The 23,219-nt window shown below is 40.4% G+C and overlaps 1 protein-coding gene across 1 annotated transcript; it reads right to left on the bottom strand.

Moving 5' to 3' along the window:
• Positions 1 to 2,339: 2,339 nt before the first annotated feature.
• Positions 2,340 to 9,597, bottom strand: bdnf (brain-derived neurotrophic factor). The gene is made up of 2 exons (XM_030046750.1): positions 9,523 to 9,597; positions 2,340 to 3,736 (listed from the first exon to the last, which is right to left on the bottom strand). Exon 2 carries the CDS (start codon positions 3,713 to 3,715, stop codon positions 2,906 to 2,908), a length of 810 nt encoding a protein of 269 aa, XP_029902610.1. The 5' UTR covers positions 3,716 to 3,736; positions 9,523 to 9,597; the 3' UTR covers positions 2,340 to 2,905.
• Positions 9,598 to 23,219: the final 13,622 nt, after the last annotated feature.

The following is a 23,219-nucleotide window of genomic DNA, read 5'->3' as shown; positions in this document are numbered from 1 at the left end:
CAGTTTATTTGTTTACCCAAGGCTATAGTCACAATGGCTAATTTAATGTAATTTCTTCAATTTTGAGTGGCATCTGCTTGATCCTCTTATTGGCTGTTACAGCGCTAGCCTTGGCTTCAGGCTGTGTGTATACAGGTATGTGCCTTATGGTCATATAAGGCATTAAAGGCAATATAGCTGAGTTGTCCTGTAGTTTATTTGTGGACTTTACCCAGACTCCACCTGTGCATCATGTTGTATCTACTGCACAGACTCTGCCTCCAAAAATTCGACATGTTGGCTCCCTGTATTCTTACTTCTTTTGTTTCACACAAGAAATAATATATGATGTCACAGCCACCTTGTACATTATTTTCTACACTGGATGATTGGTAAATGTCTTATAAATCAGCTTATAAAAAGGGTTCATAGGCTCCAGTTTATTATAAATGGAGGCGCTCAAGACCCTGTAAGGCTTGACTTATTTGGATCAGCCCATAGATATTGACTGAATTTTCTAAATCATTGGAATAAAATGTGTAAATTGTATTGTAAGGTGAATTTTCACCGAGGAGCAGTACAGATCAGTAGTCATTCTTCTAGGAGATAAGCAGAACAACGTCATCTAATAGTGACAATGTAAATTTAGCCTTGATTACAATGAGCCAACCTTGTCTCTCTTGCAGGAGAGCAGTGGCATGGGCCTTTTCAGAAACACCAAGTTTACCATCTTTCTCAAACATGGCATAGAAACCTTCAAATGTTATCCGCCACAGTAATCAGAGTAACTTGCAGCAGCTTCATTAAGACCCTCTGGATGAAGCATCTCTCCCAGATCTCAACATGTCGGCTCCCCTCCTCTTCTGATGTCACATGAGCACACTTACCTTGGAGTTGCCATACAAGGAGTAAAATGAAGAGGTTTATCAAAGTTGTCATATTTGCCAAGATGAAGCTCTTTAAGATGGCTAAAAATAGGGAAGAATACTGCAAAATCTTTTATTTTAGTAACATGTAACTAATTGGTTTCTTGGTTCACTGATAATCTTGTACTTTGTGCCTTTTCGTTCATAATATCTGGTTCTTTTTAGACAAGGAAGTTCCCTCCTGAAGCCTCTCACATTTGTGCCGAATTAAAAATACTTTTGAAGAGTTTCATGTCAAGGTGAATGTTTGGTCAAATTCATTGTTAACCTACAACCATCTTAAACTAAAAGATTTGAACTTGATAAGGAAAGGTTTCTGAGTTATCTGCTGGAGAGCATGTTAATATGAAAAGCACTGCTATCTTGTAACCCAGGTAACACCTGGCCTTTGGTGTAGATCACACTGATCATATACCACGAGTGTTTCTGGATTAACATGAAAATATGCACGAAATGTATATCATATGAACAAATTGTATATGCTTTAGTTGTCATGTTCTGTCAAAGCATGGCGTATCAGTGTGGCTGCTGTCAAACTCATGTATATGGTGTTTACAATTGTATATTTTAACATTGTATGTGTTTTGTGATTTGAAACTCTTGTAACTAACACGTTTGTGGCTGAGAGCTGTGTGACGCAGTGAAATAACAACTAATTAGATCATTCTCATGTTGATAATCCCACCACCAACAACAACAACAATAATAATAATAATAATGTTGACAGCGACGACGATGATGATGATGATGATGATGATGATGATGATGGTAATGATGACGACAACGATGATGATGATGATGATGTCTTCAGAACACAGGTTTTCTGTCCTGAATGTGCTGGCAGGGTGACAGTGTGTGTTACAGTGAGTCAAGCGCCACAGGTTTTTTTGCCTGTCCCCTCCTCCATTTAACACTGAATAAAACAATATTGAAGCACCACGACGCTGCATTATATGTTTTCCTGATTGCATGAAAAATGTATTATTATGTATTATTTTCTTCCAGAGAGTAAGCAACTCAAACAGTTGTTTAGATTGTTATGAGGCCTCCTCCTGGTCCATGTCTGTGGACCAGCTATGCATGTATGAGCGTGCACGTGTGTGTCTGTCTGTCTGTCTGTGCATCTAGCTGTCTGTCTCCCTACTCACCTGCCTGCTTATATAAAATTTGTACTACCTAAAAATACATTGTTCAAACTTTATCGACATTGCTTTTGTTTCAGTTGCCTATAGTCATTTTTATTTCTTCAAATATTTCAGTTTAATATTGCAAACAACTTCACAACATACAAAATGAATATATTAACCCAGAAACATGTCAATGAATAAATTTCATATATATATATATATATATATATATATATATATATATATATATATATATATATATATATATATAATTTTTTTTTATATATATCTTGTCCTCTGGTGGGGATAAAAAAATAAACAGCAAAGCTTTGACAACAGCACCTTGACATAGTATGTATTTCCAACATTACCTTGAGAAGTTTAGAACAGTAAACAGATAAATTACTTGAGAGGAAAATCGGTTTTCTGCAGAGTATGTAAACGGAATGTTTTGGTCAGCATCATATCCTTTTTTTTTTTGTAAGTGGAGAATTTTTCAATTCACAATTGAAGCAGCATGCAAGCTTTTGAAGATGGAACTGTCCTCTCTCCTTCCTTGCCTGTTTGTTCCTTCATTTTTCTAATTCTTGGCAACGTAAACAAATCACAATGTCTTGAGGAATGTGATATAGTAATTTAAACTGGGCGCAAATGACTGATCAGATTTTTTTTAATTGTTTACAAGGTCATGAATATGTTCAATAAATAGACTGTAGTATCACTTTTACTGTATAAACTTCATATTTTTTTACATGCAGTCCATAAAATTTTCATTTGACGGAATAATTTACCCTGTTATGTATATATACAAATAGATATTTTCTCTTTATTCTCTTTTTTAAACTCTTCAATAAAATCTATACATTTTATACACTATCTCCCTCTTTTAATGGTCAATGTGCATACACATGAAGTGTCTATCCTTATAAACCGCCAGCCAATCTTCTTTTTGCTATCCATGGTAAGCGCTCGCACATAGGACTGGGTTGTCCTGCATTGGGAATTATAATGCCGCTTGTCTATTCCTCGGCAGCCCTCCTTTGTGTACCCCATGGGGTTGCATTTGGTCTCATAAAAGTATTGCTTCAGTTGGCCATTGGGGACAGGGACCTTTTCCATGACGGTAACTGTCTGCCCAGACATGTCTATTGCCGTCTTTTTATCCACAGCTGTCACCCACTGGCTAATACTGTCACACACACTGAGCTCTCCACGCCGTGAGGGATCGGAGTGTCGCCGCACCCTCATGGACATATTAGCGGCATCCAGATAGTTTTTGTATTCCTCCAGAAGAAAGAGCAACGGCGGCTCCAAAGGCACTTGGTTGCTGATCATCACCCGTGACTCATACAGGTCGACATCCTTCGTTTCTGCGGTGACCACAGAGGACGGGCCCCCACCACCCTGGCTCTTATCAGCCCCCTGTCCCAGTTGTGCCGCCTCTCCCTCCACTTCCAGCAGCTCCTCTATCACTTGCTCAAATGTGTCTGTAAGTGAGGGTAACGCCCCACGCTGGCCTGGCCCACCACCATTCTGTGGAGTCCCGTGGCCTCGTGCGGCCGTCGCAGCAGCGCCCAAGTAGCCTTCCGTCCGGTGGCCCCGCATGCCCGGGGCGTCTCTCAGGGGCGCAGCTCTCATGCAACTGAAGTATGAAATAACCATAGTAAGGAACAGGATGGTCATCACTCTTCTAACCTGGTGGAACTGGACAGAAAAAGACAAGACAGAAAACGAGAAGAAGGGGAGAGAGGATGAGGTAGTTAGTCAAGGAGCATTTTCAAACAGGTTAACTCACTCTTGATCCATAATGTGCCATGTCAGCTTCTCTTATTCACACTTCCTTTCCAAGCCAAATAGACAGCCAGCAGCACAACTGAACTTAAACTCATTGTAAGCTTCTACGATTTTGGAATCATCTCCAAAATATTACTAAGAATTATATTGAGATCAACTGTGTGTGTCATCAAATATTTTCAGTTAGTTTGCGACCTGTTATCATTCTGTTCCAGTAAGGTTTGGCCTAGATTTTTATTTGCTGGCAGCAATGCACAAAAACTGTGCTGAGCATCAGACTGCTGATAAAAGTTCTTACAAAAGCCAAGAGTATGCAGACAGATATCATGAAATCCTAGGAGGTGCTCTAGTATTTGTAGGCTTTTTAACAAGTGTTTAACACTGAGCAACATACTGTCAAAGCAATACACGGACGTGTACTTTTAACCAAATAAACAACCAAATTCAGACGCCCTCGCAGTCCTTTTCTCACTCTAGATATATGTAGACTGATAGATATAGACACAGATACAGATATAGTCACAGCTATAGATTTTGTTTTTGACTTATTTACTATCAGAGTGACAAACAGCAAGAGTGGGGTTGTAAATACAGAAGTCTTAGAAAGCAGAATAAATACATTTTAGAACAAAATATACATTTTACTCTAATGATGTTTTTTTTTTTTTAATTATGTCTTGTCTGTTTAGAATAAATGCTCATACCTTGCCATGTCTTTTATTTTTTATTTTTATTCTTACTTTTATTATTCATTATTCTTACTCTTACTTGTTTAGATGGACACCACCTACTCCTTGAAAGTAGTGGATATAATGGATTTTTATCATATTAAAATATCAGAGCATATACTTATCTGAATCGTTAGAGATGTAATTTATTTACAATATAATTCCAAGGTTGCAAATAATGAATGCACTTTGGCCTCTGATCTGATGACTTAATTGCAAGTTAACAACATTTGGTAAGGTTCTCTACATGCTGACAAAAGGATATGGTTAAAAATAATAACGGATCATCACTAACAACTCGGGGCACTTCCAACTTGACTCTAATCTTGTCCAAAACTCCTTTTTTCCCCAAATATTGTTATTTTATTAACTTCTGGTTGAAAGAATTTACTGTCTGACTGACCGACTGTGTAATGTGTGTTTTTCACTTCTGACCAGTTAAAGTTTACCATATGTTGTTCTGTTATTTTAAAAACGTAAACTGGTCTGTGATGTAAGACATGTCTGATAATAAACCTTGTAGTCATGAACGAGCAGCAGGGTTTATTGCAGGACACAATTTTTTGGCAGGTGCATGGTGACAGCGCCGCAGAAGGAACTAGCAGGATGTCGTGAGGAACTGAATGACAGTCAGAAAGATGTGTCATCCTCCCCACACTCTAAAGCACCAATCTCAACGCTCCGAAGAGCAGCTCACACTATTAGCAAGCACTGCAGGGGAAGAAAGTCACAAGGAGCCAGACGTAGCCACAATGAATACATCCTTAATCAGTTCATCGCCTGCGCACAAATGCATCCCTTACCTTTGAGAAGCTCTAAGATTCACAGCAAATCAATGCATTGGTGGACATCCAACAGCCAGAGATATAAAAGCAACCATAATGAAAAGAAAATCTAGATCTCGCTTTCCAGAGGGGGACACTTAAAAATAGCCTGGCCGAGGCTTTGACTGCACTCTGCATGCCATCTTTTTTGTGTCCCAACCTGATACAGGAATACACACCGAGCAAGTACACTCTCCTCCCGAGCAGAATGGACAGAAGGACCTTTGCGGAAGGGAGGAGCAAACCCCACCTAAAAAGCATTTGTTTCATTCTTAATTGGTGTCTGGGGCCGTGGCTGCAATTAACCAACGCCACGGTGACTGCCATAGAGATATCTTGTCTATAAATAGACGTGCTGGGAGTCTCACAGTCTCTATTCAGAATATCACATCCTTCTTCTTAATGAGCCACTCAGTCCCTGAGCTCAGTGACGTGCTCCTCCTGAGTGTGAGTGTGTGTGTTAGGGGGAGGGGATGGGGAGGGGTTGGGTTGTATGTGTTTGCAGGGGAATAGGGATATTTTTTCTCTCACCGGCTAAACCAACACAGAATATAGAATCAAGAATACGGGGCTGATCATCCAGTTTTTCTCTGTACATTATTAATTCAGGCCTGATTAAAATGTAAAATCAAGCCAATTAGCCACTCAATGTTGGAGAAGGTGCTTTAGATTGGTAATGATGTTACCAAAAGCAAGTATTTGTTTGCACCTTCCCAGAACCTCCGAGCAAAGAAAAAAAAAAAAAAGCAGCATGTAGGCTCACAGGATCATTGCCAGTCACAGGCTTGATGTGTCAGATGCATTTAACCTGATATTATCAGCATCCTACACAAATGGTTCCACTTCCGGAAATCGAGAGTGAAGGCTGATTATGGTTAGGCGTCAAACGTCGTGCTGGAAATGGTGCAGACGAAGTGCTGCATCTTCCCTAACAGACCACAGGGGTAATATTGCAGTAGCAGGGGGTGGAGAGAGTGCCAGCGTCATTTCGCAGCATAACAACCACAGATGACGTCTCTCCCAGGTCTCCATAGGGGAGAGAATGGAGGGGAGGAGGTTGTTGGGGGTAATGCCACTCATCAGTGCGCAATTGCATGCCATTCCTCTGGGTATCCTCACACCGGGAACAACAAATGATTTTATTTCTATCTCTGTGATTTCCTGTTTCCGTCAGGACAATCAATATGGCTTATGTTCTCAATCAACATCCTGTTAAATTGCAATAAAGCCAATGAATCATTTAATTGCTGTGGGACTGGCTCAGAATCTCTTGAGCTCTATCTACTAGAAACAAAATGTGATGACTGATTGGTTTACTCTCATTTTATACATTTATTGGTTCAATATTCTCTGCTATGTGCCCTACTGGATTTCGCACTTAATAAAAAAGCACTTCTGTTCAACTAGCAACTACTAACGTTAAATGCAATGAACAGGAATAAGAAAGCAATGCAGGAAAAACACTGAAAATTACTATTTCAAATGATGGACAAAGCAGTCATCTATGCCGGCTCTATCACTTGACATATTCAAATTATTTCATTTAACATAGTGCAGTGTAATAATTGGTACTTTCTTTTGTTCAAAGGTGGGTACTAAGCTACAAGCACAGACTGGAGGAAAACAGAGCCTGCACTAACCACTGCTCAAACAAACCTTTATTCATCGCAAACCAAGAGCAGGTGAGCGTGTGGACTACAGTGTTGGCTTTTATGTCTCTAGATGACCACCTGTTAAACTGTTTTGAGAGAGAGGGTGAATGGTGGGGATATGTATTTTACCCACGCATTTATTCTTTGTGCCAGGTGGGGATTACAGTGATAAATACCTCCTCTGACAGATGCTGAAGAGTTTCTCTAAAGCATGAAAGGACTAGCACGGCCAGTGTTATTACACATCAATGCTCCCAACCTCTGCACAAATGTCAGCACATGTTATGTTTTTTGTCTTTATTATAGCATACGGTGTGGCCATTGCCACATACGCTTTATTTTGAGAGCAGTTTGGAGACAAATAAAAGCATCAGATGTGGAATATTAAAGAGGGTAATTTGCACAGCAATGTTAAATGAAATGCAAGGCCTGTAGCTAGTTTTGTTCTCTTGTTTCTAGCACTGTTCTGTTATGGGCATCCCTTTTTGGTCAAATTCTCAACAGCCACGTTGGTGAGTGTTATTTCACAACTTGCACGTTTTGTCATGTTCAATGTGTATAGCAAACAATTCCAAATGTTCTTTGGAAGAGAGTTAGAGAAAGAAGAAGAGGGTTAGAAGAAGAAGTACAGCTTGTGGCGCACAAGCAGTACTTAAAGAACCCAATTAGAGTTGTCTGCAGTAATGGCTGACACATGTGGATGCTTGTTTTGAGAGATCTGTTTCCAATCTGACACAGTTTCAGACCACATTTAGAAATGGATGAGCATTAGTGAGGGACTACAGTTGTCCTCCAGGCTAATCCTGGTTATTGCTACATACTGCCAGACATTAAAGCAGTTGCTGGGTGATCTATGAGCTCTCTAAATGAGTTGTTGTTTTCCTCCCACACTATGTACAACAGTGGAGAAAGGGGTGAGTGCACAAGCCGCATGTAGTAAAAACATCGTAACTGTCACTCATCTGGCACTACAAACCATTCTGTATATCAGAACATTCTGGTTTATTCATATGAATGCAATCAAAATGTGATTTTCTCATTGCCTCAGCTAGCAATGGTTTCATATAGCCAATAAACAATTATCAATGTTGTTAAAATAATAACAGTAATAGTTATGCTATAACAGTAGAAGCAGTAATAATAATAATAATAATAAAAAAAAAACACTCCTCACTTTGAACCCACTTCTCAGGTAGCCTGGGTTAAAGAAATCCCACCCTGCAACCCATGAATTATCATACCATAAGAATAGCAGATTTCACACACTGACACCAGTAATTAGACTGCAACTATACCCATGGACCCATTTCCCCATATTCTGCAGTTCCCCATTTCATACGCTAGATGGCGTCTGACACCGTGAAATGTGGAGCCTGTCTCTCCCTCCCCCTCCTGCTCTTTCCCTCCCTGCGTGTGTAATACGATAGATAGATAGATAGATAGATAGATAGATAGATAGATAGATAGATAGATAGATAGATAGATAGATAGATAGATAGATAGATAGATGGATGGATGGATGGATGGATGGATGGATGGATGGATGGATAGGTAGGCAACAGAATAAAGCTGGCCAAAACTAGTGGTGCGTAATTTCAGACAGCATTAGTCCATTTGTATTCTGTTACAACTTTGGCAAGTATTGTAAAATTTAATTGTAGGGTTTTTTGAATAATAAAACGCCCCATTCTCCATTATATCATCATCAAAATCTAGAAGCACACCTAACTTTTGATGAGAGCCCTCTGAGGTGTTCTCCGACAACATACTATGTAATTTCACCAAAGGCTTCGATGTTAATCCGTGTTCACTGTGAACTTTAATTTTAAGTTATTCCGTAGTAGCAGACTGAGCCATGAAGAGCTACACCGCCAGCGTAGGCAGGCAGGGATACAGCTGAGCGTTTAGGGCTCAAGTTTCTTATAAAGTCTTAATGAGTTCATCAAACTTTTTTTTTCAACATAGGAAAAAAACCGGCTGGATTTTGTTTGTTTACGGTGGAGGTGGGGCCAGTGTTAGATGAGCAAAATCTTAGACCTACATTTAACACCATTGTAACCTCCTTTACGGGCTATTTTTTTTATAATGCTATAAGTTAGCATCCGATCCGAAACGTACAGAAAGGACTTGTAGTGGCTGATATCTCTTGTGTAGACACACCGGATTGTTTCTACTGTCTCCTACAGCCAAGTGGCGATAATAATAACCAGGCGCATAGCTTATCATCACTATAATAAAACAACACTCTCTTTGCCAGATTACATCTGCTGAACCCTTGCTTCTCTATTGGAAACCCTATCAACATAATAACTGCGTTTTTTATTAATGAACGAGAGGATAAGGTTACACATATCCCCTCTCTGGCTGCGGCGCTGTCTGTGCGTTTGTAGGATAACCCAACTTGATCAGGCTACTTTTAGACTCCGTCGTTTCTCTCTCAAACGGCATCAAACAAAGCGAAAGTGATCAAAGAAGTCTATAAAATGACATACCTTTTACTGCCCAGTCGTAAAACAGACCATTCAACAGGACAGTGTCATCTGGGATGTTTTGGACAACTCCCTGAGTAATTACTTAAGCGATATTTTCCTCTACTCTCCCGACAGCTTCAGGATATCTCTTCAGCTTTGGAGCAAATAGATTAAATTATTGATGGTGGAAATTGCATGGATGAGGTAATGGACTCCCATGGCTGCACGGCTCCTTTGGAGATCGCCTGAAACAGAAGTTGTTGCATGCAGTACGCCGCAGCAGCACCATGGGATGAGAGACCTCTGGAGCTGAAATGAGGAAGGAGCCTTTGCAACTACAGTAACTTTACTACACAATGACGCTGCAACATGTGACCTGCCGCTGGCTGACTGGTCGCCACCAACCCCCCGATTAAAACAGCCCTGAGGTGGAACTATTAATGCTCTTTCAATATGCATTTAGAGCTCGCACACGCTCCTTTGTGCACACACAGTGCAGCCTCCGTCCACAGCAAATGTCTGGCAGAAAGCGCACGCACACTCCCTCATCTGCCGTGTTTGACAAACAGCAGCCGAATTAGACGGAGTTTTGGAGCTTTTTTGCGTAATAGCGCGCAGCCCGTCTGCCCCAAAGATGCGCTATAATTGCGTAATGAAATGAGGCGATCAAAGAAAACAAACATTTTTTTCTGCTCTGGTCTGCAGGCAATGTGTAGGCTAATTCACTAGGATAATACGCTTTAAAAGGGAATGTAGGTTAGGTTACTCCGAACTAAAAAGCCTGGGTGGTTTTTCCAAACAATTTTTCTATTTCCCCCATAGTTATCCCTGCTTAGTATTTTCCTTAATCTATTTTCTATTTTCTTAAACCAGATGCTAAAATATTCTTTGAGTCAGCAGTCATTCTGCAGTGTCATTTTGAGCCCTCTTACACAAATAAAATCTAGAAACCTGAATATTAGCATACTGTAGACCTGCACTCTTGTGACAGAGGCCTGCCACAACATCTGAATGCGAACATGGCATGGTAATAATTAAGAAGATGCTAAATCAATAAGAATGATGAAATGTATAGGTCCTCTACAAGCACTCAGCAGAGGTGACACATCTGTACATAAACCCTCAGGTTACTAAGAAGTGATATAATTGAAATGGCAACTAAATCAATGGGTTTACAACATATGAATTTGCTCAAAAAAGGAAATTATTCCCCATTTCCTCATACTGGTGACAATTTGGATGAACTCCTGTTATATTTAGAGCTCAGATAAAGACCCTACTGCAATGGCAACCTTTCAGTGTGTGGTAAGGTTTTAAATTCCACCTTAGATGCATATAGCAGGCCCAGCATAATGGGGAAATGGCAGCTCATTATCCTTGTAACTTGGACCTCATCCAATGCAAAGATTTATTGTGATGTGTTTGCTATATTGCTATCATGATTCTTCTCTGCACGAGCTTATGAGTTGGAGAACTCTTGTTTGGCATGTAGCAGTATGGGAGTGGATGCTCACACCTGCTCAATGAGTCACTCCCACCTCCAACACACTCAGGGACATGCCAAGATGAATATAGCCCTCCCCGAAGGCTCACAGGAGGTGAGGGCAAACTCTGGATGACAAAGAGTTGCATCAGCAATCACTGAGCGACATGACTCCAAAAAGAAAAAAAAAAAAAAGCACACTGCACAAGGGGGCTGTTCCAACCAAGTAATTCATAAATAAATCACTTGGCATCTCATTAGAGGAGCAGAAACAACAACATGGTCTCTCTCATTTCTGCAAATACAGCACAATTGAAGGTGGCATATCAAGTGTGGTGTTGAGGTACCTCTGGTGTGATGCATCTGAGGCTTGTGTACAGAGCAAAATGTCCGACTGAAATGAAAAAAATGTCTCATAACTGCAAAGAAAATATTGTTGTGAACAGCCTTTGGGTCTGCTAGGCTCATCTGATGGGGGTTACACTGAGAGACACAACAATGACAATCACCAACCTGCATTTCTTTGGCAAGACACTGTCTAATGCCTTCTGAGACTGGGATACAGGCTGTCTCTCAAATATCGCACCATTCATAATGATATTAGACTGCTGAGGGTGTTAGAATTAAACATTTTATCTGTGTGTGTACTTTGGGGGAAATGGACAGGTTTTCTAAGCCCCACCCAAAGCTAGACACATAGGATAAGCCTTTCCAACGTCTTGTTTGTCGCAGCCCTTGCCTATATGTGTTACAATCAGAAGGAACAATCACAAGAACTGACAACACTACGTACTTGTGTAACTTTTCAAGGCTTCTCTTGCCAATTGCAGCGCAATGCTGACAGGTCTGTACTGCCAAAAACTTCACTTAACAAGTACAATTATGCCTCCTTCAGATGTCTGGACCAAATTACATCTTGTAAAATGTCAGTTTTGCTGGAACAAGGGGGTTATTTTGATCAGATTAAAGATGCATTCCTTTTTGGGAGGAAAGAAAGAAAGAAAGAAAGAAAGAAAGAAAGAAAGAAAGAAAGAAAGAAGTCAAATAAGAACGCAGTCTTTATGACATAGATTAAGTTAGCACAATGAGGTTGGCTGACTATCCAGACGAATACAAAGGTAAACTCTATAGTTCCAATCAAACGCCACGTGAGAGTGAGGAGTTAATACATGCCTCCTGTGATGACAATAAGCTTTAACAACCGCGTGAGGCAGACACAACAGGCCAGTCTTATTGTTCATATACCCTATCTCTGTCTCTCCCTCTCTCTGACTTGGCTTGCCCCCCACCCATCCATCCAGCCACCCACCACCACCACAGCATCAATAACCTTTGCATGGGTCACTGCTGAATGAAAATATACAAATCCTGTCATAAAATGGATTGAAAATACTCCATTTTTTGTTCTAAGATTCCTAAACTCCAAGCTGATCATCTCTCAGTAGGCTGATATTGCAGAAAAACAAAATGAATATTTGAATATGCCTCTCCTAAATCAAATATGCTCTATCAGACTTAATGTGACAAACTCACATATGCAAATACCTCTTCAAAAACAATATCCACCAAAGAGGGACCACAGATCAAGCATCCTGTGTTTATGGACAGAGCCCTAGCCCTTTAAAAATAATACAAAAAAAAAAAAAAAAAAAAAAAAAAAAAAAACCAACAAGGGTGGAAACCAACCATCAAGTTAACCCACTCCCATCTATTAGTCATCCTCTGCCTAAACCTGCATTCCTCTTTAAGCCTGTCTGATGTTCAGGAAATCGAGACATTTTTTTTTTATTCGGAAACTTGTCGAAATTCGGCGTTGTAGACTGGGTTATATTAAGAGCCACACGTTGCTAATTTGCCGACATGATCGAAAACCCTACATTTCCGCACACAGGATTATGAATCCTCATCCCGCAGTTCTCTGACACAGACGTCTTTTCAATCAATAGCCTCTACCTGTGCAGCGCGGATCTATGAATAACTTACAGTGGGGTTTAACATTAGAAAATCACGATCACACTACTGATAAAAAAAAAAAAAATCGTGTTTTTTTTTTTCTTCTAAATAAGAGAATTTAAATATTAAGGTTCGTAATGTTATTTAACACTTCACATCCACCCAGAACTTGTTAAAACAAGACTGTTAATTGGATGAAGGTGCAGGTGATGAAGGTGGTGATGATGATAGCGGGGATGACGGCGATGATGCCCACACATTCATAACAATTAAAATGTTTAATTCTCGTGCTGTCATCCCAGTTAATAGGCCAGTATCGGTATTTGTGTGTTCGTGATGCGCGCTGAGCCCAGAGCCAATCTGTGTTCTTTATCATGTGCAATTAGACATCAGCGTTCAGGAATGGATTAATAGGAAGCCTGCTTTGACCAACAAGGCATTTCGTGAATGAAAACGTAACAGGACACCAATAATCTGCAATCGAGTTGTTTTTTAATCTCTTATCAAAAATAAAACAATTTTGAAAAAGAAAATAAATAAAGCTACATCTTCTAATTTGAAAACCAGATTTCACCTGATCCTTTTAGTCTCCAAAGTCCATGAATTGGTCGGAACGAAAAACCAGACAGAGCCCACAGGCCAGTATTTACACCATGAATATAAAGACATTAGCAATTGTTTTGTTTTGTTTTCTTTCTTTCATTTAAAAAAATATTTTGGTGCCAATGATCACCGAAAGCATTTCATTTTATTTGCAATGAAACCTACCATCAGGTTTGTTATTGACGCCCACCCCAACTCTGCAGCGCTAAGAGTGCAGTGAGGGAGAGAGAGAGAGAGAGAGAGAGAGAGAGAGAGAGAGAGAGAGAGAGACGGGAGATTCTCGGTAAAGATAACACACATAGAGACGCACGCACACATGCGCGCGCGCATGCACGCGCGCAAGCACACACACACACACACACACACACACACACAACCCCATTTATGGACTGATCCGCTGACGTACATTGCAGAAAAGTGCTATAAAAAAACCTTCATACATACAAAGTGTGTCGTGCCACCCCACAGACCCCTCCTAACCCGCCTCCGCTCATCCCTCCTCCTCCACCCAACACGCCCACGCCCACACCATAATCCCACATCTCAGTAAAAAAAAAAAAAAAAAAATACTGCTACATTGCTAGAAAATGGGTAATCTGAAAGAAAAAAAATATTTATGTACAAAATAATACAAATCAGCCGACAAGATGTTGCAAACACTGAAGGAAAATCTTACAACCCTATGGCGTTTGTGCATAAATGCATGGACAAAGAATCCTTAAAGCCACATTTTTATTAATCTGATGTCCACTAAAAAATCCGATCTTTTCGTTAAATATTTTTATTGCTAGATCATAATTGGATGTATTTACCAGAGGCACACGGGCCACAATAAAGGTTATTGTCATGGGAATATAAGCTGTTTGAAATCTGCCTATTACAGGTGCGACGCAGCCTTCATTGTAGGGACATCAGAGTCCCTATGAATATCGTGTAATGAGTAATATGACCCATTTTGGTTCAACTATAAAATAAAATGAGGAGTAAAAACCAACGATATGAGGAATCTGATATGCTTGCATCACATTGCTGGATAAATAGGTTTCTGGGTTCGAGTATTAAAAATTATTGGAATATAGCGCCAGTGGAGAAGTCGTAATTCACATGCAATTAGAAATTTATCTAGAATAATTATTTGAAATGCACCCTCCACCCCCCAGGAAGCGTCTTCATTAAAAGAGGACTGCCAGTGGGCGTTGGGGCTTTTCTCTTTTCTTGCAGTTGTTCTGCCATGCAATTGCTTCGTCCTAGATCAGAAATCTGAAATCTTTGACCAGAGGAAAAAAAAAAAGACGACAGGGAGATTGAGGGAGCAAAGGAAGAGAGAGGGAGAGGGAGAAAGATGAGAGAGGAAATAGATAATATCCACCGCTTCTGCATGGGTGCGAGACGGATTTTACAAGTCCTTCATGAAAGCGGGGAAATAAACAACAAAATAGCATCCAGATCAGTTTGATGTGACGATCATGTAAATCTGCAGGCTTATACGCTTGATTCCCTGTGTCCTAAAAACATGGTTTTTAAAAAATAAAAATCGACGCCTCCCGAACAATTGCATATCAAGCAATCTTATCTCTCCATCCCACTCAGCCATAACATCTGTCAATAGAAGTACTTTGACCACGCCTATCTTTATTGTAATTTTACACAGAATAATACAACATTTTGCATACTGTAAGGGGGTCCCACACGGGTGTCCCGGCAAATTATACCAGTCGAAACGATTAAGAGTTGATTTAGACCTATGTTATTTTTCTAACATTTATATCCATGGGTAGATGTCTCTGACAAGTCTATAAAGCGCCGTATGGACAAAAGAGGGGGTAGGGTAGCAGGTGAAGTGAAAAGCACCTTATGAATGAAACCGTGGAGCGGTCGTAGTAAAAACACAAGTGATTTGATGGCGATGACGGGGGGAGGGGGGAGGAGGGGGGCTATTTTTGGTCGATAACAAAATCCAGAGTGCAATAAAGCAGGTTTGATAGCAAGACAAAACATGTATTATGCAGCAGACCAAACAAATAAGCATAGACAGAAAGACGCAGATAGATAGATAGATAGATAGATAGATAGATAGATAGATAGATAGATAGATAGATAGATAGACTGGGATGTTTTTCAGACAAATTTACGATATATGCATCAGCATCACAACTCAAATTCGTGCAGGGTGGAAGGATCACTGCAGCGCCTGAAGTCCCATATTGGGAGCATGATTAGGCACAACGCAACGATTACGCAAATTATGTTGCAGTAGGCAGTAGGTGTTTGCAAACTCTGAAAAGCGCTTTTTAAAAGCTTTTTTTCCGCACACAGAAAAACACGTCTCCATTTGTAGGTTGCATTATACAGGCTATAGGCGATTACATGAATGAGCAACGCAATATTTTAAACAGATAACTTAATTTTTTTTTTGGGGGGGGGGGGGGTAAAAAATGAATTGTGGTGTACGAGGTATTAGTCACCTGGACTCGATCAGATTTCATTTCAGAGTTATTTCGGTAACGCTTGCCTTACAATTAACACGCTGCCAGGCGAAGGGTGCATGCTGTAGTTAAGTCGAAGTTCATTTTACAAAACCCACAAGCCGTAAAGACGACAGGAACAAAGAGTGACAGCAAAACAATGGATTGTGCTCTTACCTTTACAAGGGCTGATAACCACTACGTGCGTGGTTAGATCTCCACGACCAAGACTTGCATGTCCCAAAGTTTAACGCAGTGTGGGGGCTTATTGGTACCGAGAATGTGGCATGAATAGACCAGACGCCCTAACATTTCAACTTTCAGCGTGCTCTACAAAAGCTGGCGCAAAACACATCTTAAAGCACAAGCTCTTTTTATTGACGAGAGCTTCTCTTTTGATTTTTTTTTTTTTAAATCCCGTTTTCCGTTTATAGACCACAGGTTCCCTCAGAATAAGCTTACCAAAAGTTGAAAAAACAATCCCAGGTTTGGCAAAGGGGGTTGGCAAAAGACAGAGAGAGTTGGCGTCCACTCGGTGTTTTAGTCCATGCACGACTCCGGTGCCTCTGTCCAACGTGCTGAAAGCATAACACAGCCAGGGTAACTATAAAGGGGCAAAAATATCTATAGTTTTGTTGAGTGCCCACTTGAAACTGCTTTTACTCTGCTGCTTCCCCGCGTCTTGTCACGTGTAATTTTTCCCTTGCCAAGCCAGTCCTGTTAATATTTGATCACATGTTGGTCGGACATTTCCTTCAGAAAACAGCACCTATATCACAAACGCCGGTTAAATCTTCTTATAGTCGCCTCAAAGGATCCACTGTCACGCCAAACTACCATTGGCAAAACTGATATTGTGGCACTATTGTCCTTATATGTCATGTATATGGTAAGTGTCACAGGTAAGTGGCACATGTTGCTTTTTTCATGGGCACCGCACTCAGAAAACATACATACATGCATAAAATAAAGCCCTCGTTGCCAATACACAACCCTTCAAGACAGTAGCCTACATCATATCCACACATTGCGCGCAGAGAGAATGCAATATTTTTCCCCATAGCCTTACCTCTCTCACTGTACCGGCATATCCTGAGCCGAGAAATGCCACACAATCTTTTTTTTTACACAAGCTTTGTCAACATCAGCCTCATCAGACATGGGTCTCTATACTGAGTTTTTCAAGTAGCCAATGAGTCCAACCCTTCCAGCTATGCGTTGCCAGACTAAATAGCAAGCACGACTATTTACTGGTAATCATCCCTTATATGTTGGTGTTTCCATGCTACTTACCATTTTCCCCTACGCTGTCCTGGAGATAGAAGTGTCTTAATATCCACTCACTCCAACAGATGCTGGTAGGTAATGTGTCTTGTTTGAAGTCATCATATGAGAACTTCTGCTGTGCTCAGTAGATCGCCCACCACTTCGCTGACTTATGAATCTAATAACCCTTTGCAATATCGCCGTGCTTAAACTCTCTTAGGCTACACCTTGGTGGCTCTACAGTAAGGACAAATATAAACAAGCCTCGATTTTCAGAAAAGCTTGTACAGATATACGCAATACCCTCGTCCGGACAACGCCATTAGGGGTCTTACGTGATTGAAATAAGCGACGGCAATCCAAGTTTATGGGGGATACTAGTTCCCCTACTGATCGCCCATTCACTGACTTAAATCTTTAAATCTGCATCGAGAATAATGACAGAGAGCTAAAAGTTCTGAGACATATCCAAATTCACGTGTTTGTGTTATAGACTGCAAACTCCCTTTTTGGCGAAGGGCCATAGGCCTATTACGCATACGCACAACTTATTTAGATTTTTTTCTTCCAGCGAGATGGTGCACAGCCAGGTTAGTTTAGATAACAAATATCACATTCATTGCGCCCCTGTGTCTGTCTGTCAAGTTCGTGGGGAACTTGTTGCTGCTTAAAAGAAAACCCTCGCTTTGTGGACGAAACAGTCTCATACTTACATTGTCAAATTCTGTTAAGTGCTTCGTTTTCAAATAGATATAATAGCAATCAAAAGTTAATCCACGTCTTCCACAGGCGTAACTAGTCAAAGCTTTCACTGATAAAAACGTCCTAAGCGTTTTGAGTCGGAAATGATATTTTTCAATCAGGAATATCCCAAGTTCAAAGGCGAAATCTGTTTTCAGTAAAATTCCATCAGTTGGACTGCCAACAGTCAGCCATCTGATTGTTATGCAGTGACGACGCGCTGCGCTTGCATGTGTACCACAAATGTACTAGTAGGCTAAGTAACATGAGTAATAGGTGATATTTGCCTGAGACCGTGCCAGGATTCCAACTTTCTTGGGAGCTGTAGAAGTGCCTTTCAAATTACTTATAGTTTATAGAAATATGCTGCATGGATGACGCGTTATTGAACTTTATCACGTGCGTCCGCAAGAAACTAACCAATGTGACAAATCCTTGGACTTGTTTCACAAACAAAACCCCCTCATCACAGTGCTTGAGGTAATTTGATGCCATTTAGACCTACTAGTACAGCATACACTGTTACCTTCCGCCTCTACCCCTGAATTATAGGCTTAAGGAGCAAAACTTAAAAAAAAAAAAAAAAAAAAAAACACGTAACATATCTGGTGGGTTGTGGGGGGGGGGTTGGTATATGTCTATATCTATATATCTATATATATCGTATATATGTACATACGCAGACACATACATATATGTATATGTCTATGGTAATATATATATATAGATAGATAGATAGATAGATAGATAGATAGATAGATAGATAGATAGATAGACAGATAGGTATAGATAAATAGATATATAGATATCAGTACACACACACACACACACACACACACACACACACACAGACACATGTGTAGAGGCTGTGCACTTGATCATAGCATGACCAAACTTTCTCTCTGCAGTGCTCGTGCTTTGCGACAATATACGTCTGTCTCAAAGACACAAGATGACACATTCAGACAAAATTAGATTCAACTTTGTTTGCCAAGTAGTACTTTTTGCATGTATCATAGTAGTGATGAGTGCCTTACTGAAGTCATAACTAGTTTTGAAAATGCAGGTTCCCAACACAGTGGCGAGTCATTACAGACTGCATTTAATAGAGGGGAGTGACGCAAAGACAGAGAAATGTGACACATCTCAGCTTGGTGTGGACAACACACTGGATGAACAATTATTACTTGACATGATTCGATGATTAGAGTGTATGTTTCCCATCACCTCTCAGGCTCCTACCATCATCCTACTCTCAGTCCTTTGACGTGGTAACTTGACTTGCTCCTTCTACTTGTGATGTTGTTAACGCTTCCTCTGCTCCCACAGCTTTCACAGACTCTGTTACTGACTCATGCTCACCCCTTTTCCACTATCCATGCCCTCCCCCGCACTCTGCACCACAATATCTTATGGCTGAGTCCGAGGTCACAGATCGATCACTTCATCCCCTGGGCTGCATATGACTGCATGGCACTTTGCTCTATGGTCTGCCAGATACTTCACCTCTTTTGAGCTTGCTCTTGGAACTTTTAAGTGTTTGAATAGAATGTGTTTTGGCAAGAGGGAATGTTGTGTGAATCTGTAACCAACAGGCTGTGCCATGGGAGAAACATGGAGATGAAGCTGCAACCGTTACTGACTCTTTGTTTTCTGGAAAGAAAAATTGGTATCGCACTGGCGGCTATCAGGAGTAGTAACTACAACATACTAACTACGTCATGAAACTGTCAGAAAATGTGTTTTAATTATGTAAGGGCAGTGATGTGAAAATGTTCTTTAATTGAATACATCACTGCCATTTGTTTTCTTTGCTCTGTGGTTTGTACAATTGTCTTTACTCCTACATAATGCATCTGAAGCAGTGACCTGCTGTAAGATGTGATTCTATGTTAATCTTATTTAACCACTCTCTCTTGTTGACAACAATACACATATAAAAAGCCTGGAATGAAATATCGACTCCACCATATCAAACTGCACTTCACAAAACAATAATTTGTTTGTACGTCATGTATAAAAGTACGGTTAAAGGAGTTTTAACGCTGTAGTTCTTTGAGAGTGTTTTGCGCAGCACCTGTGACATGTTTTGAGGTCATCATACTTCCCTGTTCACATCTGCTAATTACATTTGAGGCCTGTCTGGTCTCTGGAATCATTACTAAAATGTGGAGTGCCAGCCTAAAATTTTGAGTCTATCAGCACTTTCCTTCCCTCCCTGTAATGATAACTATTAGGAGAGGTTGGATCCAATAGGGACTGTGTATCATTACTCTGTCTCAATCTTTGTTCCATAAATATTGATAACAAGAGCCCCACGTCATGTGTTACTAGTACCTGCTGTTAAAAATAGCAGGCCTGCTGATGGCAGGTTATCTCTTACTCTCAGATCCCAGTGTATCTCCACTACCTCGCAGTATGTGCCTGTATCTACAGGAAGTTGGGCTCTGGGACAAACAAAAGCGGACAGAAAACAACAAACACTCCAGTTACACACCACTAAATCAAAATGCTTCATGGCTCTTGTATTTACCATTAAGATTCCAGGCACAAGTCAAATACATTTTGTAAATATGAACGTACACTTGAAAATTGAAATCAAATATTTTCAAACTCTTTTATCAAACATTCAAATTCAAAACTTCAAACCATGGAGTGGCAGTACCTGGCAATCAAAATTGTTAACTCTTATTTAACTAGCTGTCATTTTGTTCAGTTATCTTTGAAAACTGACTGAAGTTATAACAATGATATATGTTTTTATGAAATACTTGTTGTAAGGGTGAATTATTGTCTCTCGTAGTGATTTGGTCAAAGCTCTGATTCATCTACAGCCCAACATTACCGCTTTGAAATACCACGCATTTCAAAAGGCTTTTTATCTGCGAGCCAGACAATCAAAATAGCTTTATCCTGTCACCCTCTTGACAATGTTCTCCATGCTGTGCATCTGTCATTCAGCATCCGCATGGGTCAATCAGCTTCATAGTATTTCTGTAAAGCGTGGAGTTAATTGAGGCCTCAGTCTCTGACTCAAAGTTCAGGGCCTTAGAAAGTGATGCAGCCTGTAAATAATCACCGCACTGCCATCATACTTAACACTGATGACGAAAGCACCCATTTGCACTCATTTCGATGACCTGTGTGTGGTGTGACAGACGGTGTCAGGATGGATGATATCTGACTTGCTCCAGTTAGCAGGCTAAAGTAAACTGCATGGGCTTATTTGATAGTGACAGCTCACATCTGGCTTTGTTGCACGACCGGCTTCTCTCTGTCTTTCATGTTCCACTTTAAATAACCAAAAAAGTTTTATTTATTTATTTATTTATAATAATAAATTAGTTCCTAAGACCAGGTGAACACCAAGTGGCCATGTCAACTCTTCCTTCAGTGCCTGAGGGAAAAATCTGGTGGTCTGGGTGTGACACGTAAGTGCATTGATCTCCTAAGCCTGACTAACCTTCGTCTGCTCAAAGACAGCCTGGAGTGGAGGATGCTGCCTGTCTCCCATTAGCCATATGACTGGCTGAGTCAGGTGGGCTGTCTTTGCTCGCCACTGGTCTGAGAGGCTGCCAAACTAGGAAACAAGGAAAGTGAACACAGAAATGTGGATTTAAATGGACTTTAAAGCAAAACTGGTCTCAGATTAGATCAGCCTGCAATATGAAGCAAGCACTGAGATGGACAAATTGTATTTTAATTCTGCAACGTGATGCCCTGAGATGTGAGTCCATGTTGTGTGTTTGCGTAAACCTGATTGTGTATGGTGTGGTCCTAATTTGAATAGACAGATTTGCATCTTGTTGCTTAGCCAAAGGCATTATTGGTTCCCAGTGGTAGTGACCTGAAATTTTGCATGCACGGGAACTGTGCAAATGGTAGCACCTTATGATCAGCCAAATATTGCACAACAGAAGTGTGAGAGGTTGACCTTTACTGCAGCACATATACAGTGTGCAACACGCATGTTCAGTCATCATGGCTGCTCCTGCTGAAACAACAAGGAGGAACAATGAAGTGTATTCACGTCTCTCCTAACAAACTGTATTTGGGGTCTGATGATTTGAGGCTGGTTTGATGACTTAGGCCTTTTGTTGTATATTAATGACTGCTTATTGTTTATTAATAATTATTCAGTTCACCTTGTACTCTGTGCTGTCTACGAGTAATTTAGATGCCAGCTGGCCAAACATAATCAGAATAAACAACAGCAAACAACAACTTCGCATGACACTGAACAAACCCTGATAAGAAGATATCAAGAGTACGATGATGTTTTTGTGTTGCAGATTTTACTAAATCATTATGTGGTAATGGTGCAGTTGTAGTAGGGAGGTAGATAGTAGATTGCAAGTTTGGATATCATTCATTTTCAGTGACAATCAAATCAGACTCTACTGAGGTAGACCAAAGGGACGGAAGGGTGTTTACTCTGCCACAGATTTGTGAACTGGATGTTGAGCATGTCGAAATATGTCCCTTTTTTTAAATGCATAAAAATGTAGACTGTGATAAAGAGTAAGGTTGGAAACAACAGTATGGTAAGATGTGTAATTTTCCAGTATGCATGATGTTTGTTAAATACTGTATAGCAACTCTGGTAAAATGATGTTACAGATACTTGGCTTAAAAAACTTGGGATTTTAAAATGTTTTTATGTAAGTGCCCTGTTTTCATCCACATATAAAACAAGTACAGTCTTTATCTTTTCAAGCACTCTGAGTGTCCTGACGTGGATGAGTGAGGGGCTATAGCTCTGTCACTGTTCATCTGATGTAAATGGTAAAGGAAGCATTTACATTTGAGCAGTAGGCTTGTGACTGATAAGTTGGGAGTTGAAATCCCTGGACTAACTTGAAAAATCTGGGTGGGGAAGCGATACTGTGCTCTCCTCCAACAATGACTGTCAAAGCACGCTCGTGTGGAGGCACTGAAGCCCCACCTGGCCACTTTACGGGAAAGTGGCAGGACATGGGCAACCGCCAGATCTGAGCGTGTGCAACTTTGTCTTCTGCGCGACCACTGGCTCAGCTTTCTGCCGCGTGCACAAATGTGTCCTTTGTCATCTCACCTGGTTAATCATAATAACATGTCTGTAATTACCCCCACATTAAAGCTCAGGTCATGAACATGAATCATAAAACAACATGCTGCTGGTCAAATGAAGATTTTAATTCCAAAACCAGATGTCAACCGTTAAAAAA

The sequence above is a fragment of the Myripristis murdjan genome, chromosome 3 (genome assembly GCF_902150065.1).
Source record: "Myripristis murdjan chromosome 3, fMyrMur1.1, whole genome shotgun sequence".
Taxonomy (NCBI): domain Eukaryota; kingdom Metazoa; phylum Chordata; class Actinopteri; order Holocentriformes; family Holocentridae; genus Myripristis; species Myripristis murdjan.
This window is presented reverse-complemented; position numbering and strand designations above follow the sequence as displayed.